Raw genomic sequence first — 24037 nt, forward strand, 5'->3', positions numbered from 1 at the left:
TCAATGTGCGTTGATTCAAAACACAAAAACTGGGACAGCGTCCTGCCGTTCATCACCGGCGCATCCAATACCGCGCGCCATGAGACTACTGACTTCAGCCCCTTCTTTTTACTATATGCTCGCCCTCAACGCTACATCCTGGACACCATACTAACATTTTCTGCCGAACCTCACCAAGACCCTTCCGTCCCCGAGACGCTACGTCTCGCCGAAGAGGCCCGGCGTCTTGCCCGCCTTCGTATCCTCGCCTCCCATGATCGGTCCAAAGACCGCTACGATGCCCACTGCAGTCATGAAACTTACAGCCCTGGTGATTTTGTCTTGTTGTGGCGCCCGGTCCGAAAGTGGGGACTGACCCAGGAGCTGCTGTGCCACTACGATGAACCCTATTTTGTTATTGAGAAAATTTGTGAGCTCAACTACCGCATATTATGTCTCACGGCAAGCGGTCGCCGTTCTGTATGAACAGACGTGACTCACGTTCCTCGGCTGAAGCTCTACCATTCAAGCGGCGCTTTTTGGTTCGCCCTGCGGGCTTCTGCTGCATAGGGGGAAGTGTGACGCCCATGAAGAAGCGATGCCTAGTCTGTTTGGTCGGCATCGCTGCGTACGTAGAAAAGGAGAACGAGGTGATTGGTGTCGTCCCATGCCTGGCAAGTCGACCCCAGCTGGTTTCGGTCGCCCGTTGTGGTCTGAAAAAACCCCTGGACGTAGCAATATATATATATATATATATATATGCTTTGCTTATGAAAGGAGCCAAAAGTCACCGAAACCGAGGTGTATGGGGGAATGTTTATTTTTTTATTTGTAGGGCTCAATAATGGAATAATAATGCTTGGATTAATCTTCCATCAACACCATAGAATTCACATTCGCACCCACGCCTGTCAGGCTGGCATCAAAGTCCGACCTTGTGGTCACGGCCCAGGTGCGTCACATCCTGCCTGCCCGCTGGGGGTGGCGGCGTAGTTACCAACTTTGGTGGCACTGCCCCTCGGTAGGATTACCAGCTCCAGCTGGACACCATTGCGCAGGCGCAGGGATGGGACGCTCGGACTAAAGCCGCGATGATCGTCGCTAAGCTGCGGGGCCGAGCGGTGCAGCTGCTTCCCAACCTATTGCGCGAGGATTTAGGTCAGTATGACGCCATGGCGGGGCTCCTCGCCGACCATTACGGATCGGGTCAACCCAGGCTTCAATACTAGCGCCTGCGTGCTCGCAGGCAGGAGTCAGGGGAAAGCTACCAGAACCTCTCCGCGGCTGTCCAGCGGTTGTCGTCGCAGTCGCTGCCGGGTGCGCCACCGACCACCTTGGCCCTAGGCGGCACTGATGCTTTTGGGGACGCTATCCGAGATCCCGAGGTCCGGAGCCACGCCTCCCTCGGACGCCCCGAGTCCGTCCGCGGCGCAGCTCACGGAGCCGACAGCCGTGGCCGCCCGAGCGTCACCATTTCTCGCAGGCTGGCCGCCATCCTCGAGCGTCTCGACCAGCTCCTGGGCAGGCTGTTCGGGCAGCCAGCGAAGATGGAGCGTGACGTCGGGTGTCACGGTACCCCGTCTTTCTATGACGGCGCCGAAGCCACGACGAAAATGGACGCCGCAGGCCCGAACGAGGAGATGGGTCAGACGGCCGAAGAAAAGTCAGAGGACAAGAGCAAGGCAGGAGCAGTAGAACTGGAGAGATAACTTGGCGTATGTGGCCATGAGTCAGCGCTGGACCAACCAAGTACGTAAATGGTTGAGGCTATGAATGAGCAAGTGGCAAGGACAAAGCTCGCTGCACCTGGCGACGTGCGTGAGCGTGAGCGGAAGAGGATGATGCATCGGCCGCGAGTAGGAGGCGAATTGGATGCCTGTTACTGTTCCCCTGCCGCACCCAGTTGTGCCACAAGCGCCCATAGTGTCGATGCAGTCTGCTTGAAGGTCGGCGTGGGGTCGGTTGTCCCGTACCATGTGATGCTGGTCGCCTCGCTCACCGGAGTGAACCTAGCCGGCGTGGGGCGTTCTTCGGCGACTGCAGACTCCTTCCCCCAGCTCATAAACGTTAATGTCAACGAACAGCCTGACCACTTCATATCAGTGGGACCACGTTGCATCATCCCAGGTGACCCTGAATCAACGACTAATACGACATCGCCGCCTAAAGATGAGTGGCGCCATTCACTGCACTGCAGACTGTGGATCCAGACTGCCGATGTGGAAGACATCACGTTTACATGGGAACACAGGAAGACGCCACGCACGGCCTTTCGCCTCAAGAAACAAACACGAAGAAACAATCACGAGACACAAGATTCAGTAGGAGAAAATGTTGTTGCAGACGACCACTCAATTCAGCTTGCGGCGACGGTGGTAACTGATGAAGTATCCTCGACGGAACAAGTGGTACGGGACGACAAAGGAAAACAGATTTTTCAAGAGCCACGGCGAGAAGATGAGGTGAATGTCTATCCTAGTGTAGACACTCTTGCTGGAGATGCGGATAAATGCGCGATCGAACGCGATGAAGACGAGAGAGCAAGACATGCCCAAGGGTGTGACGACGCGGAGGAGAGCAAATAATAGTTCAGCGGTTGCTAGGAACCTCGGTCTGAGCCCGAGACGGGCCACTCGCTGTGGTCGTACGTAGCAGAGCCGGCTACAAGCAGCTCCGCTATTTACCTGGACAGTTTGGTATCAAACGGCACCTCAACGTCATCACCGCGTGATGATGCCTACCGCGAATCAAGCTTTGCTCTTGAGAACCTGAACCCGGAATGCCGAGTGTCTCATCTGGAAACCCTCGATGCCTTTCTCAAGGAGCGCAGAACCACTACGCGACTATTGCAAAGCGTCAATGCCCCGCTGCACTGCAGTCTGCGGCCATTGCCGTAGGACGGCATCACTTTACGCTGCCGTGCCCACCGGCTGGCCTATGCGGATTCGACATGGAATAATTTCGGACTTTCATTGGACTTTCTTGGACCGTTCCCCCTCTCTCTGTGGAAAGATTTAACCGGATAGAGCGTCCAACAGACAGCCTACCGCCTTCCAAGTGCACTGCATCGACGAAAAGGAGGATATATATATATATATATATATATATTTATATATATATATATATATAGAGAGAGAGAGAGAGAGAGAGAGAGAGACCAGTGGAGGAAAGTAGTTTGCTGCTTTCCACTGTGGGGAACGTGGCGAGGCCTTGTAAAATTGAAGGAGAGAAGGAAGTTCGAGAATAATGAAAGCACTAGGCTAAAAAAAAATTTTGATTGAAATAAGGACGTCAGTACAGACAAATATGTGGTACTCCATAAACATTCACAACCTCAAAGCGCACTTTAGGTTGTCAACAGGCAAGACTTGGTTACTAACAGATGACAAGTTTTCCTCGAGTAACAGATGACAAAAAGTCAGAGACGAGTTACCGACGGCAAAAAGAAACGGGATTGAAAAAATACAGGCTAAAACGGTCGCGGTAGCTCTTGATGGGCTGGCTCAAATTATTTTGTTGGAAACAATAAATAACTACGAAAAATCTTCTCAAAGAAAGACTCAAATTTATGGAGGCCACTGTTCTCACTGAGTGGCGTATCATATGACATATTTCAGTTACGATAGGTTTCAGGATAGGGTTTTTGAGATGAACAAGACTAAATTGTGTTGAGAAGATATGCGCACATTATTACATAGGCGTAATGCGGAATCATGAATGAGTCGAGAACAGAGTTCTTCAGTGAACGAAAATAGTTCAAGACGTAGCACGCTTTTTGATATGTTATCGTAAATCACACTTGTATTAATGAAGAAAAGCCCTTTTGTTTCTTTCCTTGAGACGTTATCTCATTGAAGACCTTTGGACACGGATAACAACAAATGAAACACAAATAATAAAAGGCAAAACGTAAATTTCAAAAATGGAAACTACTTAATTCAAAGCAACTTAATAAATGTCGTTTTCATAAACATAGCTGTAAACCTCCTACCCGCCTTCCCGCTACAAGAGCAGCTCACAGTTCATACAATTTCTAATGAAATAGCATGCCAATAGAAAGCATTTTGTAATTTAGAATGAAATTTTTATATTGTTTTCACTCTTCTTTTTTATTTGTACACACAGTAAACGAGAAACTCAACCGTATTTTCTGGAATTCTTTTTTCATGTACTTAACGGTGATTTTAAAGTCGATCTAGAACGATACATTGGATTTCAGTGTGCTGCTACTACAAGAACAAAGCATTTTAAACACATAACACCAAGATATTTTCACGTAGTGGGGACGGCAGTCGAAGCAGCGATGAAGACGGACGAAAGAGCCTTCTAAAAGAAAATTGTTTATTGGGCTGACTTGCACCCAAAATGGACTGAATCACTCGAAGGCGGCGAAGCGACAAGCGTGCTCGGCGGTCGTCGAACACAATGCCCGCCGCTGTCGGCCGTGCTCAATTTAAAGCTGATAGCGAACTTTCGAGATAAAGCGTGCAAAGTTACTAGAACATTCCGGAACAATGTAGAATCAGCTCTGCCAGGCCGTGATCAATCTAGATAAATCTAGTCGCGTCTTGCGTCGCAAAGAAAGCGATAAGGTGGTGTGGCGAAAAATTTGAAAAACGAACAAACACTAAATATGCGCGGCAATATTTAAAAACAGTCCGTAAAACACTCATTTTAAGTTCTAAAAATAGAAGGATGGAAGACTTTAGGAAAAGTTATCTTAGGGTGCTCCAATACAAAAGCGTTTGAAAAGGTCTTATCAGATTTTTTACATTTGAAAATATAGTTTCTTGCCAGTTCTTAATTTTAGAGCTTTTAGTTTTTTTTTGTGCTGTGGTTACTTAACGCGCTACATGTTTTTTTTAAGTTACGTCTGCAAATAATTTTAATACTAGAGTGATGTTAGGAGCCTTGACATATTTTATTTGGAACTAGGTTTTTGTATTATATTATTTGTGTCCTTTTATGCTGAGTGTTATGTAGTGAGGTTTTTGGCCGTGTGCAATCTTTTGTTCATAGGAGCAAAGTCGTTTACAATATTGTGTATAGTTGCTTTGTACTATTTTTACAGATATAAACCGCAACTATCGCCTCGACCTTCGCTGCCAGTAAGATTGAATAAATATATGTAAATAAAAATAATATCATGGTTTTAACGATGCATTTATTACAAGAAGAAAACGTCGCCCCATAGAACTTTGTCGCAGCACATGGACACTCTAGTATTTATTGAAGTACTTACGTAGACAACTGTAATATATTCAAGTTTGAGGCTTACCATACACTCGTTTCTCCCTAATTGAAATACAATGTGGTAGAGCTCGAAAATCGAATTTGGCCTAAATTCGCTAAATCATTCGTCATTTTCTTTACTATGCTTTGGCTGTGTTTGTATAGGTGCTAGTGTTTTTACTGCTTTAATTTTTATGTAGAAAAAAAAAATAGGTTGGTCGATGACAATTATCCCTTGTTGTTCGGGTATATCACAGATGTTATAAATGCCATGTAAAAAACAACATATTGAGGCTAGGTAAGGGAGAAATATGTCATAAAGATACCATATAGCTAGCGCTTATGTGCCAAAATGCAACGTAGCTTTGGTGATGGAGCATGATTGCTCACTGCTGATGAGTACACCGGCGCTGCTGCAAATGTTCCGTTATTTGCCAGCAACAGCTTGTTGGTCATTAGGGCTCACTAAGCCGCGTACAAATGTTTAAATGGCTTTGTGGCACTTTTGTGGCCAGTCGGTTTGAAGAGACACATAATAAGCCAACTGTCAGTCATAAGGACAGCCAGCCTTAGTTGGAGAGGAAGACACTAAATTGGCACTCACATTTTTAAATAGAGCTTTGTGTGTCTAATGTTTAATCGAAAAAGAGAATGCACTAATTGTATACGCATCCACACTGGAAGTTTTGCAGCTGAGGTTCACATAATGAAACGAAAAATAATTGGTCTTTCGCTTCCAGGGCGACTGATATATTTCTGAAAGGTATATGGCAGATCGCTCTAGCATCAGTTGATTCCGTTTCAAACAGCAAGCAGAAAAACTCTTTCACAGCACCGAAAAATCTGCAGAATTCTTTTGCGCCTTGATTCTTAAATGTGTAGAAAAACGGTCTCTTCTATGCAGCAATGGGGACCCTGCATAATGCAGAAAGACAGAATTTGGGACTTTCTATATCAAAAAAGGCAAGAATGCATCCTAGCCCCTCACACAAGGAAAGCTGCCTAACCTCTCATATTTTGGAATTGAAGCGTACAGAGCTATGGTACATAGACAGAAGAAAAGCGCTGAATGTCATCGCTATTGTTGCGGAAAATATTATGTTTACGAGTATTTACAGGGAGACATACACCAGCAGTCGGAATAGCCGCGAGCAGCGCCGAGCGGACAGAACGAGAGATCTTCGCCGGTTGCGTCCGTCGTGGGCTCGTGGCATGGTGCATCTCTTCATCGTCGTCGTCAGCGACTGCAATATTTATTAGGAAAAAACACTGGATTCTTATACTACCTACTCCAAGGAAAGAAAGAATTACAGGGATTAAACGTAGCTTAACTGAGTGTACGTGTGAAAGGATGGGTTTCGCCTGGTGGGCTCAATTTTTTGTTTGATTGCATCTTTTCTCTTCATCCATCTAAGCACCACCGAAAGCTACTATAAATATTGACGTATGATTTAGCGTATTCAGGCGAAATCCGATTTTCATTCAATAGCATGTTAGCTCTCCCTTTGGGTTTGGTTAGAGGCCGGGTTTTCAGTGTGAGGGTAGCATCAGACAAAGATCATCATTTTATACTTGAGCTCCGCATTAACGGTAAGACGCGATAGCGTTAATAGGTATTTGGTCATTTTCAACTTGACGTTCATGAATCGCTGGCAGTCGTCATACCGTTCTGCCGCAGTGGGGCAGCACTGCGGCACAGCCCTGCCATCGTTGGTGGTTGATACTTAGGCTGTTATTCCTGAGCAAGCACTCACGCCCAACCATTAAGTGAACTGGCACCTGCCAATATATATATATATATATATATATATATATATATATGTTACGAACGTAGGTTGCGTTGGCTCCGCATAGAAAAGATTTAAGAGAAGTGGACCCTTCCACAAAGACACTTTTATTTATCAACGTCTCGACCGCGGTGCGGTCTTCTTCAGGACTGTAGTGGTCTCGCGTCAAATGGACGTTTTAAGTTTGTCAGCTCAAGAGGAGGAAGAAACTAGTGTAACAAGCAAATAGCAAAAACAGTTCAAAAAATTGGAAAAAAAAAGATGGGGGTTCGGGGAGCAGACAGGGACAATATTGGGGGAGGAAGCAAAAAAGTTGAAATAAAAGAAGAAAAAGGTGGAAAACTAGTATAGTAAAGAAGGGTGGGGTACAAAAGGAGATGGCGAAACGAGAGAAAGGGAGAGGAAGACGGTGCGGATGACATGGGCAGCACGGCAACCACAGGCGTACGAAAGCAAAACGTGCAAACAAAACACACAAACAAAAGGCACAAACACAAAGGGCGCCGCTACAGATGCGTGGCCGAAGAGGAGCCGCTGCGCAAATGTCACTGGCAGTGACGAACAGGCCAAACCAGGCGCCTTTTGGGGGTCTCACTAATTTCCGGTGAGCCGAGGGCTAGAACCCCCGCAACGTCTTCCTCTCCCTTTCTCTCTTTTCGCAATCTCCTTTTGTATCCCACCCTTCCTTACTATACTAGTTTTCCCCCTTTTTTTCTTTTATTTCTATTTTTTTTTTTGCTTCCTCCCCCAATATTGTCCCTGTCTGCTCCACGCAACCGCATCTTTATTTTTTATTTTTTTTTCAATTTTTTGAACTGTTGTTGGTATTTGCGTGTTACACTCCTTTCTGCCTCCTCTTGAGCTCACAAACTTAAAACGTCGATCTGACGCGAGACCACTACAGTCCTGAAGAAGACCGCACCGCAGTCGAAAAGTTGATAAATAAAAATGTCTTTGTAGAAGTGCCCACTTCTCTTAAATCTTTATTCGGCGGAGCCAACGAAACCTAGGTCCGTAATATATATATATATATATATATATATATATATATATATATATATATATATATATATATATATATATATATATATATATATATATACCAAAAGTGATTTCTGGCAGCAGATTTGGTCAATATAATATAAAATCACCAAGAATTGAAGAAACATAACAGGATTTAATTCACGACGTTTCGGCTGGAGGACCAGCCTTTTTCGAGTGTAGTACAGCATTTGAAACAAGCAGCTTTTATAGAGCGTGCGCGAGGTACAATGTTACAGCAAAGCTCGAGTTCAAAAAAACTAGGGGAGAGGAAGAGACCAGGAAGAACAAAACTTTTTTTACTAAGGAAGAGAGAGAATAAGTGACAATCTAAGAAGGCGTCTCTTAACCTGAATGCAGGTGTTCCCAAGGGGCCGAAAACAATTTTTTTAATTAAAAAAGTAGTAAAAAATTAAGATATTAAAATTATATAAAAAGGGCGAGATTCTTTCCCACCACCTCAGGTCTGCCTTGGAAAGGATCTCGAGGTGTCACTCCTCGCCGCATTTTGGTGACAAGCGTTACGAGCTCGACCTGTTGCTCGTCCCCTGTACAAGGAGGAGGCAACATTCCAGAGGAACTGGTGGGAGGGGAAAGAGGGAGAGTAAAGAGGAATGCAAACGAGGCCTCTAAAAAAGAAAAAAAGAGAAGAACAAAGAAAAATAAAGGAAAGAAAGATAAAAAGAAAGAGAAGAGAAACAGAAAAAGAAGAAAAAAAGAAAAAGAAGAGAGAAGAAAGAAAAGAAAAAAGAGAAAAAAGAAAAGAAAGAAAGAAAGTAGTGAAAAAGGAAACAAGAGCCATTGTACAGCTCTTGGTAATATGCATTCAGAGAAGGGTGGCGGCAACACGAGAGAATACAAAACAGGACATCAAAAAAAGGGGGGGGGAGATTCTTTTCCACCACCTCAGGGCTGCCTTCGAAAGGCGTGAAGGGCGCATTTTGTGACAAGCGTGAAGGGCTTGACCCCTGTACATGGAGGAGGCAACATTCCAGAGAAACTGGTAGGGGGCAGGGAGGAGGAGTAAAGAGGAATGCTAACGAGGCCTCTAAAGAAAGAAAAAAGAAAGAAGAGAAAAAGAGAAAAAGAAAAAAAGAAAGGAATGTAGGAAAAAAAAGAAAGAAGAGCCATTGTCCAAGACTTGGAAATATCCTCTCAGTCAGTAGGACATTGAAACAATACAGGCATTGTATACTATTATGCACATTAAGCCATTGTCCCGTCTTCGATCTCAAAGTTAACATGACCCCTGTCCTTCCCTCTTCCAATCTATCAGACTACATACTATTACCACTCCTTTTCCCGACAGAACTTTCCTGTATCCAGTAATTAACCGCCTGTGTCTTGGCCACTCCCCCGTAGTGGGTATGTGCCAGCAATCTCTGAGGCCTTCCTTCCTTCATTAAGACAAGGGTTGTGGGAACACGAGAGAAATAAAAAATACAAGTTTGTAATCAATCCTTAAATGTTCACTCCGTAAACACACGTACAGATACAGAAAAAAGACGAGGCTAACAATAAATCCAACACTAGAAACGAACTGCAATGAGTCGCAAGTACAATTTACCGCAAGACAAATGATCATTCCGTGTAAAAAATGTAACGGTGACTGCAATGGTCACCGCGTCAGTTCATCAATGTATGAAGCGAAGACCGACATGACAGCAAAAAATGAGGGATGATAACAGCAAATGGGTGAAAATATAATACAATGCGCGACAATACAATATTAGAATAATAATAAAAAGGGAACGAAAATAACAGTAAATCTGGGACAATGCAAGTAAAAAAAAGGGGTACAATGCAAGTAAAGAAACGAAAACACGTCAGAAGCTATGCTTGTTATGCATGCTGCCGCCTGTTCTATGAGTCTGGCATAATTATTTGTTACATCTATTGAGTGTTTAAGCATGCTAGCCGGCCTACTGTTTCGTTAATGTCGCTCGAGACTGTGTTAAATTTGAGAATCAGGTACGATTCACAGCTCTCGCGGTCATAATTTGTTTTGAACCCCGATTGGAGTACATAGATGTAAAGTTATCGAATGGGTGCCCAATGGTTCCCCTCTTACCAGTTTCTCTGGAATGGTTCCTCCTCCATGTACAGGGGTGAAGCCCTTCACGCTTGTCACCAAAATGCGCCCTTCACGTTTTTCCAAGGCAGCCCTGAGGTGGTGGAAAAGAATCCCCCCTTTTTTTCATGTCCTATTTTGTATTCTTTCGTGTTGCCACCACCCTTCTCTGAATGCAAATTACCAAGCCCTGTACAATGGCTCTTCTTCTTCTTCTTCTCCTCAAGTAATATGGCACATATTACCATCTGAGCCGTCGCCGTAGCTCAGATGGTAAGAGCACCGGACGCGATATTCGGAGGTCGTGGGTTCGGATCCCACCGGCAGCGTGGTTGTTTTTTCTGCTGCTTTATAAGTACTTTTCTTTAAAAATCAAAGCTTAATTGAAGTATTTTTCTCCCACTAATCTGCACTATAAATTAAAAAAAAAACAGAAAACATTCCCCTTTGCACCTTGGTTTCGGTAACTGTTGGCTTCCTTCATGTATTTGTCAAACGAGCCCCTCCTTTTCCCTTAACTTGTCTGCTACTAGCTTAACGAGGGTCTCGGTTCTGGCAGTCTTGATGCCATAGGTAGCATAAGAGGGCTCTCGCACAGTGTCCGCCCTCGCCGTTAGAAGACGTTCCACGTCACACTCGCGGTATAACAGGACGTGCTACGTCCGCCGCTATGGACGAGGGTGGCGCTGGTGAACACTCTCAAAGGTTCGCTTACACGCAATAAACATAAATACCCACGAGAGCAGCAGATTGGACAGCCGTCGCCGTAGCTCAGATGGTAAGAGCACCGGACGCGATATTCGGAGGTCGTGGGTTCGGATCCCACCAGCAGCATGGTTGTTTTTTCTGCTGCTTAATAAGTAGTTTTGTTTAAAAATCAAAGTTTAATTGAAGTATTTTTCTCCCACTAATCCGCACTATAAATTAAAAAAAAAAACATTCCCCATTGCACCTTGGTTTCGGTGACTGTTCGTTTCCTTCATGTATTTGTCAAACGAGCCCCTCATTTTCCCTTAACTTGTCTCCTACTATATATATATATATATATATATATATATATATATATATATATATATATATATATATATATATATATATATATATATATATATATATATATATATATATATATATATATATATACATATATATAATTTAGAGAATGGTGTTCGCTTCGTCATGGCAGACTTAAATGACAGTTTTGTCAATAGATGGACACTGAAAACGAGGAGGTGGAAATGGTAAAGGTGTAGAAAAGAGGTGGACTTCGAAGAGCAATAGACAAGGAAAAAGTGCGTTAAGCATGGCTTTCGGCGCACCCAGAGGCTGCAAATCCCGCACCCGCCAAACCCCCCCCCCCCCCCCCCTTACATACCAATGGCCCCCGCAAGACGCCGCCCGCAAGAACTGATACGTCCGCTCAGACCGAGTGGGCGGCCCGTATCAGGACTTGCCTTAATAAATAGGCCAAATGGAACCCGTAGTGAATATAAATGTATATAGATATATTAATAGACACACCAGCTCTGCAGATTGCCCATACCCTGGTCGGCAAGTAGTTTGTACGCTTTAGACATCAAGGTTTTGCGAGAGAAGAGTAGTACTGCTGCTGCATTAAAAATCGAGTAGATCAATCTAGTGGTGTTCTAAAGTGATTGTATTATTGACAAAAAGCGGTTTTGTATTTATGACTGAGTGTCGGCTTTTTATTATTGGTTTAAAGTATTTCTAGCCAATATTTATATTTTCTATATATTTATTCAATTATTCACTCCATCAGCGAATGACGGCATAGTAGCTGCGGGTATATCTGTAAATAAAGTAAAAAGCAACAATATATACGTGCAATCGCAAACGAAATTCTTGCTAGGAACTATTCTTTGGGCATCGTTAAACAGCTCACTACACACCGTTCAGCTCAAAGTGAAACAATTGATAAAAACACAAAAATCTAGTTCTTACCGGCAAAAAACGTCAACGTTGTACAACCACTGCAGCTTTTAAGTTACTTGTTAACTTAATTTGAAGAAATTAACACGTGAACTGACAGCTGACAAAGATATCTAAAGAGCGATATTTTGAATTGATAACAAACCGTAAATCAAAATGTACAAAATTTGACAACACCTTTTGAAAAGCTTGTGTATCAGAAAAATGAGTGTCTTAAAAACAATAATTTAAATTCTTTTGAATGCTTTCTTCTAGCGGAAGCAAAACAATGAAATGCAATGTAGCTTCCTAGATCGACTTTATATTCACCGTTTAAACAAGAAAAACAATCGGAGCTAATAAAGTTGTATTTTCCTCCTCACTATGCCCATACATAACAGAAAAGATTGAAAACTATAAAAAAACCCGCTTTAAATGAAATACTGCATGCTATTCCACAAGAAATTGCGTAATATTTCAGCTCGTCTTGTAAGATCTATGCAAATATTATTGCTGATCTGTTCGCAGGATTAAAGCTATGTGTGTGAAAATAACTGTTAAAACTTCTTTTGAAATAAATACCTTGCATTTTTGAAATTTGCATTCACGTGAGAAGCGTGTGCAATTTTTCCATCGTGCGCCCATGGTGTATTCAGCCACACAGCGGCGGTTCTCGCCGGGCAACAGTCCTTACGCGTGCGAATCGCTACGGCTCTCATGACGCTGCCTCAAAAGATTGTCCTCGCCTGAAAAAGAAAATGGCGATACTCAAACAAATGAGAAGAGACAATTCCTCACACAAAGTAGCTTCCGCTTAGTTGCGACAACATCGTCGCCCTCATCGCAGACTTTCTAGATGTGTAGCGAGCTTTGGAAAGTATCGTCCAAGATTTTCCGCAACTTTTCCTCCCACTCCGCATAATACTTTAAGGAATGAGAGCCGTATGACTGGCAGGTAGGGACGGTTGTCGCAGACGGGCCTTGTCCATCCCTGCATGAGCTACACACACCCGCAGTGACCAAGCAGCTATTACGTACTCAGAGTCCCGAGCCCATTGCTAATCAGGCACAACTCACAACTATGGTCCAAGACCGGGACCAGCAAGGGACTTGGCCTCGCTCCCAAAGCACCCAGCACCGCGCACCCAGTTTGTTGAGCCTACTGCTGGTCAGTTAGTAGGTCAGAAACCGGACCAGGTGGCAGACGAGCAAGTGATTGCAATTCTAAAGCCAATCATGAACGCTATGCGTGTACTGCTTTCCAGCATGCACATACCAGCTGCAGAGAATTCACTGCAGATGCGGGATTTGCGGAATCCAGCGCTTGCAGCTGTCCAATAGCTGGCACAACACATCCTCCAGCCTCATCTTTCTGAGAATAAGTCCGATGCTTACGCTCTCATCAACATTATCAGCCTCAACGGCAAGCAGCTTTTATTGACACTGAAACGCCTGCGCTGTCTTGTGATGGAGGGCCCTTGATCTGTTCCACTCAGGTTGCCGCAGCCGGCAGCCCACAAGGTGTGCAGGCAACAGCTTCGGTGGCCTGTGACTTATACTGCTTGTGTCATTGCCTGTCGTGCTTGCTACCCACCGCATTTTTCTACTTCTTATTCTTTTACGCCCCTCTCATCCCTCTGCCTCAGTGCAGGGCAGCCAAACGGAACAATTTACTGGTTAACCTCCCTGCCTTTCCTCTACCACTTCTCTCTCTCTCTCTGTAATAAATCTAGTGTGAACACCGCATTGCTATTCTTATTCGTTTACGCCCCCTAATTGCCCTCCACCAGTGCAGGGTAGCCAACCGGCACATTTTACTGCTTAACCTCCCTGCCGTTACTCTACCACTTCTCTCTCTCTCTCTCGTGCAAATTTTCCTGCAGGATCCACGGCATGCATTTGCAGCAAATGACGGTGAAAAATTGTGAAGACGGGGAAATATTGGAAATACAAGCACTTTCAGAACGATGTTTCTTTATATAAATATTTATACCGCACCTTTCAACATGTTTGACTCACGGCTGTGCAATGAAAAAAGAAAAGTTGAAATAATGAATCCGACCACAAGCTGCATGTGGCATTCACGTCATTTGCCATATCAGAACGACTTTTGGCACTGAAGGTACCGCATTGAGACATGTTTGTTTCTACGAACAAGAGGATAGTTTAATATTTTGCGGTACAAAAATGCATACACAAGGTAGAAGTTTGTGATGCCACCTTAGATGCCGAACAGCGAACGAATGACGACCAACTAAAGAGTGATAATCTTTCATGTTTTATTTAAGTTGCAGTGCTTTTTATGAAATAAAACATAATTGTATTTATTGACAATTTTAGTTCTTTATGGCGACAGGTTTAGAGCAATGCGTTTGTTTAAATTACAAGTTTTAGTGCCTTGTGTTCTGCCAGTGTTGTACTCTAAGTTGTTCGCCGAGAGAAGGCGGAGAACAGCAGAGAGGTTCTGCAGTTCAGCGCTTATGGTCACTGTGAGACAGACCAGGTGTTTCCGCTAAACAGCCGAGTGTTTCTACAGTGGCAGTGTGGATTGATGAATTGAGAAAGTTTCTACGCCATTTTCTCCTGGATTTCGGGACGATGCTCGGTATAGGTGACCGAAAATTAGAGTTAAAATTATATCAGACACAAAATATTTATATCGTGAAGCTTACCAATCATGCCGACACGACAACCAGAAGATTCATTGAGAAGAGGCGGGACATGTTGGCTTGGCCTGAAAATACTTCTTGTGTTCGGCTGTGTATTCAGAAAAAAAACATTAAGCTTCTACAATTGTCCCAGGGCACGGTGACGAAATCTCTGTAGCATTATAAAAAGTGTTTTAAAATTCTTCCCATCTAAATTGTTTTCCTTTTTCTCGGCTCCAGGGAACAGACACGTTGAAAATTTCAGTAATAAGTTTTACGCATCCAGTTTCTTCATTCATGGAGTGATTTGAAAGGCCAATTTTCGTAAACCACATCATATGAGGCGGCAAGTCGCTGCCTTTCTCAATGTTACACGCATGCCCGTCCAAGATAATTCCCTTAAAACGTATGAAGCCTCCAGTAAGTTATACGGGAAGACGCATGCGAATCATAAATGCCGCCACATGCTGTTTCTTCTGTGTTTTTAGCTTTGCTACACTCGCAGGCACGTAGTGCACGAAATCGCTGCTGTGGTGTTGATATACACAAAAGAAAATGCACTGAAATAACGTGACACAGAAGTAACGAAAACTAAAAATTCAATTGTCCTCGAGGCCCTCAGCAGACTGCACCGCCTTCGCTGTAGCTCGGTTGACAGAGCACAGGAGGCGAAATTGGGATGCCGTGGTGTCAAATTCTCACTGCTGCATGTGGTCGTTTTTTTCTTCCGCTTTTGTTTAATCTCACAATGATGAAAACTACAAATTCAAGAAAAATGACACCAAGATGCTCCATGGCATCGGCGGTTGTTGGCTTCCGTCATTTATGCGATAAAAATTGCCCTCTTTTTTTACATGATGTAATTTATTTCCTTGTTGTCTTCCCTAATAAAATCTAAAACCTCTGTAAACAAGAAAAAAGAACTTTAATGGCATCACTCACAAAATGAGAAAAAAAGTCGAGATATGAAATCGCTGGTTGTAGTTTGTTAACTGTTTCTAGCGTCTCGCAGAAACTAGTTTTCTAACTGGCGATAGGATTTGAAGTCCTAGGAGAGAGTCATTCATTCCCCTTTTCTACAGTACCTGCAACAAATCGTCGTGTAGCGCTGCACTAAAGCTCTGGTTTACTTACCGTGAAGTGGCTCGTAGGAAGAAGTCCCAAATTTTCTGCTCCTGATACAGGCTATAATGTATCAAAGTAGGGTTTATATACTTGTAGGAGAAATAGAGAGGACTACATTTTCGCTAAGACTTGCGCCTAAGTTGACCATAAACCAGAGCAGCCATGACCGGCAATTTGCTCACTGGTGGATTGAAATTAGCACGCCAAACTGAACTAACAAGAAAAAACGATTAAATGCGATGAAGGACAGAGAGAACTACAGTTCGTTTATAAAGTCTTGAAGCCGGCTATTGATGTTGTGCATCTATGAGAGGCAATTTATTTCTTGGTCGATATCAATTACGGCGCGAAACTCAAGCAATGTTCAGAGGTCTCAGTGTCGTGTATCAGACACGAGCGCTCCACGCGGAGTATTATGATTAGAAATATCTTTTATGCGGGGTATAGCAAGTTTGGAGGTGCTGAAAAAACGGGAAACTCTTAAGAAACTGGACATACTGTCTGCTTCTGCTATACGTTTTAAACCTGTCGAATAAGTCCAAATTTGCTCTGCATTTATTCTCGTTATTTCTTAAGGTTTGTGAACAGTGTGAAGGATAATACGTCATTCCGCAATATTGAGGTAATGTTCGTAAAGTTTGAAAATAAACACACAAAATAACAACCGTTGGAATTTTGCACTTCGCCTTGGTATAATATCGCGTCATTTTTGCTTGATATTTCAGGCAACACTTTTTTTCCTGACCGTTCTCTTTTGAAAAGTTTAGTGCTTGTTCATGCGCTGGGGTTGTAAAAAGGTTCTTTATTTTTTATACGTGGGATAATCGAAACATTACTCTTCCGGTGATTGAGCGCTCCAGTCTCTATGACAGATCACAACTCGAACTTCTGCGCACCAAATGTATCTGCATCATTGGTTTGCATTACATTGCCATGTAGCGGCGACTTCTGCATAGTCAACCTTTTCTGCAGTATCTTCTAAGAAGTTTCTAAGATGAAAAAAAAATCGAAAATTAATCACATACATGTCGTGAGTGGAAACGCTGTTCGAGTGCATGCAGCCAAAGAGGCTCAAAAATTGACAAATTCAACCCATCTGATTTGCCGTGAATAAAATAAGTTTCATAAAAATAAACATAGACAACAACCAGGAATAACTAAAAAAATAACAGAAATGACTTGAATCAATGGTTGTGTTCAAAAATACGGGCAATGAGTTGAAAATCGTTGTTTGATCAATTAAACGGTTTTGGGAATATTTGAAAATTTCGATTAGCGAATTGAATATCCTACGATTTTTCCCGAACTAATCAAATAGCATTCTTTCGAAAGATTCCGTAAGATCCGAATATGGTCTCAACTTTTAATTAGTTTTGGAAGACTGCTACAAGGTTCGAATAAAGCCCGCCGTACTTTCATTCGATTAATGTGGCAAAAATAACCCATGCCGACGCCGCACACGACAGTTTGGCGAAACTTATAATGGAGATGAAGAGTTCAGCGGCACAACACGGTGACTTTGTGTGGTAGCGGACCTAAAGCTTGTACATGGCCTGCAAGACTGTAGCACGTGGAAAGATGATAGAGCAAATTCAGGAAGTCTGATGCTCGACCTCGGATGCCATGGCTCGTACGTAGATGCCACCAGTCTTATTTCCCGCAGCGTAATTGTAGCGCTGTCAGGTTTGCACCGGTTTTCTAATGAGTAGAAAGCTTTTTTCGGCATGGTTCACGGCTTTACTTGGGTGTAAGTGTTGGGGAAAAAGCCTTTGGCCAAACAAAGCAAATTGTAAATTTTCTTATACCCGTAACTGGACGGTCTCGCAGGCAAAACAGTGACTTTGAGTTGCGACACCATTGTGGCTATAAATGCTGCGTCTTAAGCAGCTATAGCTATAATTTCGTAAATTTGAAATTATATCACCGTAGGCAAGTGACAGGGCTGGCGTTTCCTTTTTTCGCACAATTGCTCGCCTTGTACGTATATTCCCACAAGTAGAGAATATTAGTAATGATATTCGACACATATTACAGTCGGTTTTATTCGTATTCGATTCATATTCAAACCGATATATAACTTCACTATTCGGACTCCATTCGGTTTGGAAAAAAAGGGTTATATTCTCATTCCTAATCCATTATCACAATGGCTAGAATTGGCGTTACAGATGCGCGCTGGTCTGAATGATCCATCCACTTTGCAATCTGCAGCAGAAAACAGCACACTACTGTCAGAAAATAGGTGGGAACATTACCACTTTCGGTTCTCTTTTTTCTTTTCTTGACTACTAATTCTTTCACAAGTGGTGAGGCCTCTTGAGCTGACTCAAGGGCACCCAATCCACGAAACATAACTGTTCCGACGTATGAAAGCATATATATCCTAATATTCTATCCACTATCTTTGCCAACTATTAAGCAGTATAAGTAAAACAGCTGAAGCTCTCCACGAAAAAACTGATATACTTTTACAAGCTTTTGAAATGCCAAGAAAATTTCTGAAATGCAATTTCAACTGTTTTTCTAAGCCTTTCGTTTAACTGTCTCCGGGAGCTACTAAACAAGAGGCACGCTTAAACTGAATAAGGTGCTATGCAAAATTTACATGCCGAGTGCATCCTTCATTAATGCCTTTTAAACACAAGCCAATAGTTTGAACTGGCAGAAAAACTACAGTCGTCCTTTCGACATCTTATACACGTAGCCTAACTATCCTGCTGCAGCTCTTTCTGAAATTTTACGAGGATCATTAGCAGTTTGTTTTCAAACTACACAAGCTGTTATAACACTTTGAAGTAAATCTCCTGCTGTGCAGCAGTAATATTCGAAATAAATGAACAACAAAACTATGCTTTTCAAGTTATTTTTGACCTGTATCCGGAATTTGATGTCAAACCCGAATAAACTTGCGCGAACAGTCAATAGTTTGTGTTCGTTGCTGGCACTGCATCCCAGGTAGGAATATTGTTGAATAACATGTTTCAAATAGGTGGAAAAAGAAAAAAAATTATATCATTGACCCCATCATAATGACTATGAGTCTCAGCCATGGTACCGACTTAATAAGAGAACAGAAAAGATCTGGCGGCATTCCTCAAGATACTACTGAAATAATTCATCCTGTGGGATGTGAATTTGCACGATACTGTTTCACACGTGCCGCGTATAATGCCAGTCATGTGTCATGTGACCTTTCCGGTCTTTATTAAACGTTCTTTGTTGTGCCACTACCCAACGGCTACGTTTCGTTACTTCAGTGGCGACGAGGATAGGATAGCTGCACGATGACAGCCAGGCCACCCGAGTTCGACGATACGACAGGTAGCTGGAGCAGTTACCGTGTTCGTTTGGAGGCCTTTTTTGAGGGCCGCGGCATCACAGATCCGGGAAAAAAGCGTGCGCTTCTGGTGTCGGCCCTGAGCGACCACGTGGTTCGCGTGCTTCAAGGCCAGTGCCAGTCGGAATCGGTGAACAGCTTGAGCTACGAAGTCGTCATACAGCACCTGGACAACCACTTCGATCCAAAAGCCAATGAGATTGCAGCAAGCAATGCATTCTTTATGCGGAACCAAGCGGAAGGCGAAAAGGTACGGGACTACATCACCGACTTGAGACGTCTCGCAAAGGACTGGAGTTTCGAAAAATTTTTGGACCGCATGCTGCGGGATCGGATTGTCTGCGGAATCCGTGATGAACAAGCTCGACGACACATGTCGCAGCAGAAGTTAAGCCTGGCGGAGGTAGAAGCGTTTTCTCAAGCAGCGGAAGCCGCAGAAACGAATGTCCGGGCAATGCAAGAGAGGAGCTTCAACGACAACGGTGCTGCCAACTTCGTACAGAAGCACAGGAGGAATCCGCAGAAGTCCGGACGCGGGCATGGATCCATGACAGAGTCCACGCCGCGCGGAAGGTGTGGCTCGAACCATGGTTCGGAAGTGTGCAGACACAAGAAACCGGCGTGGTGGTTGGTCTTCAGCTTGAGAGCGGACTTCCCGTGTCTCCGTACCTTGATGATCTTCTGCCTCCTCAGAGCTACTTTGAGCTTCGTCAGGGGTCCGGACTGGGCTCGGCTTGCTAGGGGACGACCCCACGTCGAGCCGAGGCCTGAGTTCGTCCACGTGGTGGCGCTGCGATCCCTCCGGTGTTTCTAGAGTAACCATGCGCACTCCCGTCGTGGACACCACAGTCGCAGGCATCCATTTCCGAGCAGACTGAAACTGGCGCGACCATACAGGCTTTCCTGCTTGATAACATGTTGGTGATTTTGTCAACAAGTAATCCCGAAACTTGGTAACGCCGAACACGAAGGCCAACGCTTCTTTTTCTAGTTGCGAATAATTCCGCTCAGCCGGCGTCAGAGCTCTCGAACGGAACGATATGGGGTGGTCCTTGTTCCCGATTCGGTGTGACAGCACTGCGCCGACCCCCACTGGTGAAGCGTCGCATTCAAGCCGCAACGGCTTTTCGGGGTCGTAGTGGACGAGAAGCTCCGCTTCCCCCATAGCGCGCTTGGCTGCCTGCTCGCGATATCCCTAAAACGAGGTTTCCATGATTACCTGAACCCTAGTGCAACCTGCGAGCATAAAAAAACACTATTAAGCTGAAAAGCATCTACAAAAAGATGCAGACGCACCATAAAAAGTGCGCGTTTTAAATCTCGCTATTTGCTATCTAAAATGTAAGCACATAGTGAAAGCAGTGGATGCCGGCTGCTGCTAGCATCTGCCTGTAGATATGACATTTGCACGCCAGAATTATTGATGCCAAGAAGGGACAGGGTGCACACTCTATACACCACGCTATTGATTCTGAAAACATGGATCTAAGTTTACATTCAAATTTCAGGCTGCTAGCTCGGAAAGCGAAGCCTCACCAGCCTTTGAGCGACAGTAATGGTTGTCAGAATCATGCAGCTCCTTGTACGCAGTACAGACACCAGCTCGAAAAAAGAGTAGGTAATGCGAAAATAAGCTGAGCGGAAGGAGTGTTCTGTATTCAGGCGGTGTTAAAGGCGCCCACCGAGGCGCAACTAAACAAAAGCAGAGTCAACACGAACTTTCCTAAACTGCGTCAGATATGGATGCCACTTTTCAGAATTTCATCGTTGTAATAGCCTCTTCATGCAAATCGTTTTACAAACAGAGCTGCTAACGCAACGAGAAAACAGCAGTTTTATATGCGACGTCAGTCTACGGCGCATATAGATAAGAAGATTTTGTAAAGTCTCCGCACTGTTCTGAATACGATTGCGAGGTCCTAACGCTGTTTCGAATTCAGGCGGCCGTTGCATCTGACTCTTCCGGTAGAAATTATTATCATAATTGCAACCGGACAAGTTGCAGCTTAGGTCAGAGGAGGGCACACGCCATTCAAGTTTTCTAGTAGGCGCTGGATGAGCGTGACCCTAAGCGGATAGAAACCCCAAGGTGTGCGCACTGAAGCACTAATTACAGATCCGCGTGTGAAACTTGACAGAAACCTCAAGTATGAGCCTGGCATACTGAAGCTTCCCATAAAATATTCCATAATTCTCATGGTCAGTTATTCAAGGGCGAGGACACCCGTGAAAATGCCGAAAATAAAGTTTTCAGTCCATACAAAATTATTAAATGAAAGGACAGAGGGGGAAACCAACCAGTACTCTTCATCCGCGCTTAGCAATCAGGGCCATGCACGGGAAGCATTCTGAAGCCCGCGTTCGGCACGAACCTGTGACCCAAAACTCGAACATTGTGCTGCGCCCATCAGCATTAGGGCGGCATGATGAAAGAAAAATGATTGCTTTTAATGGCTGGAATGCTAGAACGTATGATGGCGTGGAGCCGAGAAGCACCTGACACCGGCACGAGGAGCGAGCTCAATTCGACCGCACTTCGACGACTGGTTCTGCTCCTGCTGCACAAGGCGGCTGCTTATGCTAAAGGAGGCCCCTCCGCTAGTGAACGAGTCCAGTGAAGCTCTGAACGGAGTCACGGAGGCTCTGAAGGTCCACGTGGGAGGGTAGAGGTGATGGTGGGGTGGGAGGCAGGGACACTGCGCCGAGAGAAAGTGTGGAGCAAGAAACGTCCATGACGGAATCCACCAGCTCAGCCAGCTTCTCCAAAGACAACCCCTGGGCGGGTATAAGCACCAGGCGGACCGACAACGGCAAACGCTGAAAGAAAAACTCACACAGGAAGGCTTGGTCTAAGGTGGCAGCCTTGTCGCCCAGGAGCTGCTGGAGCCGCCGCAACAACTGTGTTGGTTTTCGGTCGCAAAGTTCTTCGGAGGAGATAAGGTGTTGCAGGCGGGGATGTTCCGAGACGGCTGTTCGTTTGATGAGCTCTGCAGCCAACGTGTCAAACGAGGCTGAGGCGGGTGGATTTATGAGCATGTCGCGGACCTCGGTGGCAATCTCAGGTGGTAGCGACGCAGCGACGTGATGAAACTTCTGCGCCTGGGTGGTGATGCGGCCAATAGTGAACTGGCTGTTGACTTGAGCGAGCCAGAGTTGAGGATCGGCCGGCGAAAACCGGGGAAGGCGAAGGGACAGCGCAGAGACTTCACTGGAGGGTCCGTCACCGGGCAGGGCGGAGGCGTTGTCGTCGGCGTTGGCCATGGTGAGGCAGGTGTTCGATCACGTCCGGATCACCAGTTTGTTGCACCCATCAGCATGAGGCTGGCATGATGAAGGAAAAATGATTTCTTTTAATGGCTGGAATGCTAGAACGTCTGATGGCGTGGAGCCGAGAAGCACGTGACACCGGCACGAGGAGCGAGCTGAATTCGACCGCACTTCGACGTCGTTATCTTGGACGACTGGTGCTGCTCCTGCTGCGCAAGGCGGCTGCTGCTGCTACAATGGCACAGGCCTGCGGCTGCAAACCCGGGCCTGGACCAAGCCCTCTCCTTTTTCGCTCGACTGAGCCCGGGCCCTGCCCACGAAGCTCAATGTCAGGACCAGCCTGGTTCACGCTTTCGCTCGGTCCCGCTGCAGCTCAAGAAATGAATTACCAACTGAATTGCCAACCGTTTCCGAAACCTATACGCTCTTCTTCATATGGTCTTCTCCGTATGCCACACACAAGCAGAACGGGGCTTTTGTGTGGCCAAGGTAGGCAGTTAAAGCCTATCTTTGAAGATGAAGATGACTATATTCTCCTCATCACTTAAGAAAATTTAAATTTTATGCACACGTTGTCAGCCACCGCAGAACGTTTGAGGTCTTCGATCCTCATAGTTTTATCTCTAAATTTGGGTAACTGGCCAAACTTATCTCTGTCGCCCTTGTTGACGTCGCTGCTCTTGTGTACCTAGCAGACATGATTCGCTAAGCTGTGCGCGAAGAACTTCTCCGCTTTTGGGGCCCCTATGCATCGCGATGACGCCCAGCATGACGACTCCTAGCTTCAGGCACAGCCCACAACCCGATCCACATCTTCGGTTCGCGGAGCGCCGAACCTCGACGGTCGTACACCCTTCGATCTACAATTCGCCTACCAGCCTGTGGAAAAAAATACCCGCCTACCCCGACTTGGTCTGCCATCAGCTTCCACTCTGTAGTCCAAGCCATGATCCAGCTTGTCAGGAACCATACGCTGACCGCTGGCGCTCGATGCCCGATGCCACAAGACCAACCAGTTGCCGAGCCCTTCTCGCAGCACCGACACCGAAGCTCAGCGCCCACCGACGACATCCTGTTGGGATCGCTATCAATCGGCATTCCTGTAAAAGCCTCGCCTATCTTTTATCGCAGCCTGACACTACAAACTTCAAGTTCACGGCGCTCACCATTCATTCCTCACCATTCTCCCCACCAGGGAAAGTAGACAGAACAGCTGATGCAGCTGAGGCCGCTGAAAGCACAATGCCATCGATACCTCTGCCCATGTTTATGCTAAAAAAAAGCTTGAAATGGTTATCGACGGTTTTCTTATTATGGCGTCAGTGAACGCTGGTGCAACAGTGTTTGTTATGACGGTGAGCTTTAAGAATAATTTAGGGCGGAAAAATATTTTTCGGTTGAAATCAGGCTGTGGTATTTCAGGGCGATGCGGGTGAGCAAGAGGAACAATAGTTCTACTTGGTTTATTCTACGCGTCTCGTTGTTTCCAGTGGGCAAGTATTTAGAACTGTACCTATTGCTGTCGCATTCTACGCCTGACGTTATCCATGAAATTGACTTCTTGTGACAGTGCGGTGCAACTTTCGACTGTCCTACTGTAGGGATTTCATATAACGCTACT

General features: G+C 45.0%; 1 protein-coding gene across 1 annotated transcript; it reads right to left on the reverse strand.

Annotated features, from left to right (window-relative positions):
• Positions 1 to 21747: 21747 nt before the first annotated feature.
• On the reverse strand, positions 21748 to 22410 carry LOC144119740 (uncharacterized). The gene has a single exon (XM_077652287.1). It carries the CDS (start codon positions 22408 to 22410, stop codon positions 21748 to 21750), a length of 663 nt encoding a protein of 220 aa, XP_077508413.1.
• Positions 22411 to 24037: the final 1627 nt, after the last annotated feature.

Source organism: Amblyomma americanum, chromosome 2 (genome assembly GCF_052857255.1).
Source record: "Amblyomma americanum isolate KBUSLIRL-KWMA chromosome 2, ASM5285725v1, whole genome shotgun sequence".
NCBI lineage: Eukaryota > Metazoa > Arthropoda > Arachnida > Ixodida > Ixodidae > Amblyomma > Amblyomma americanum.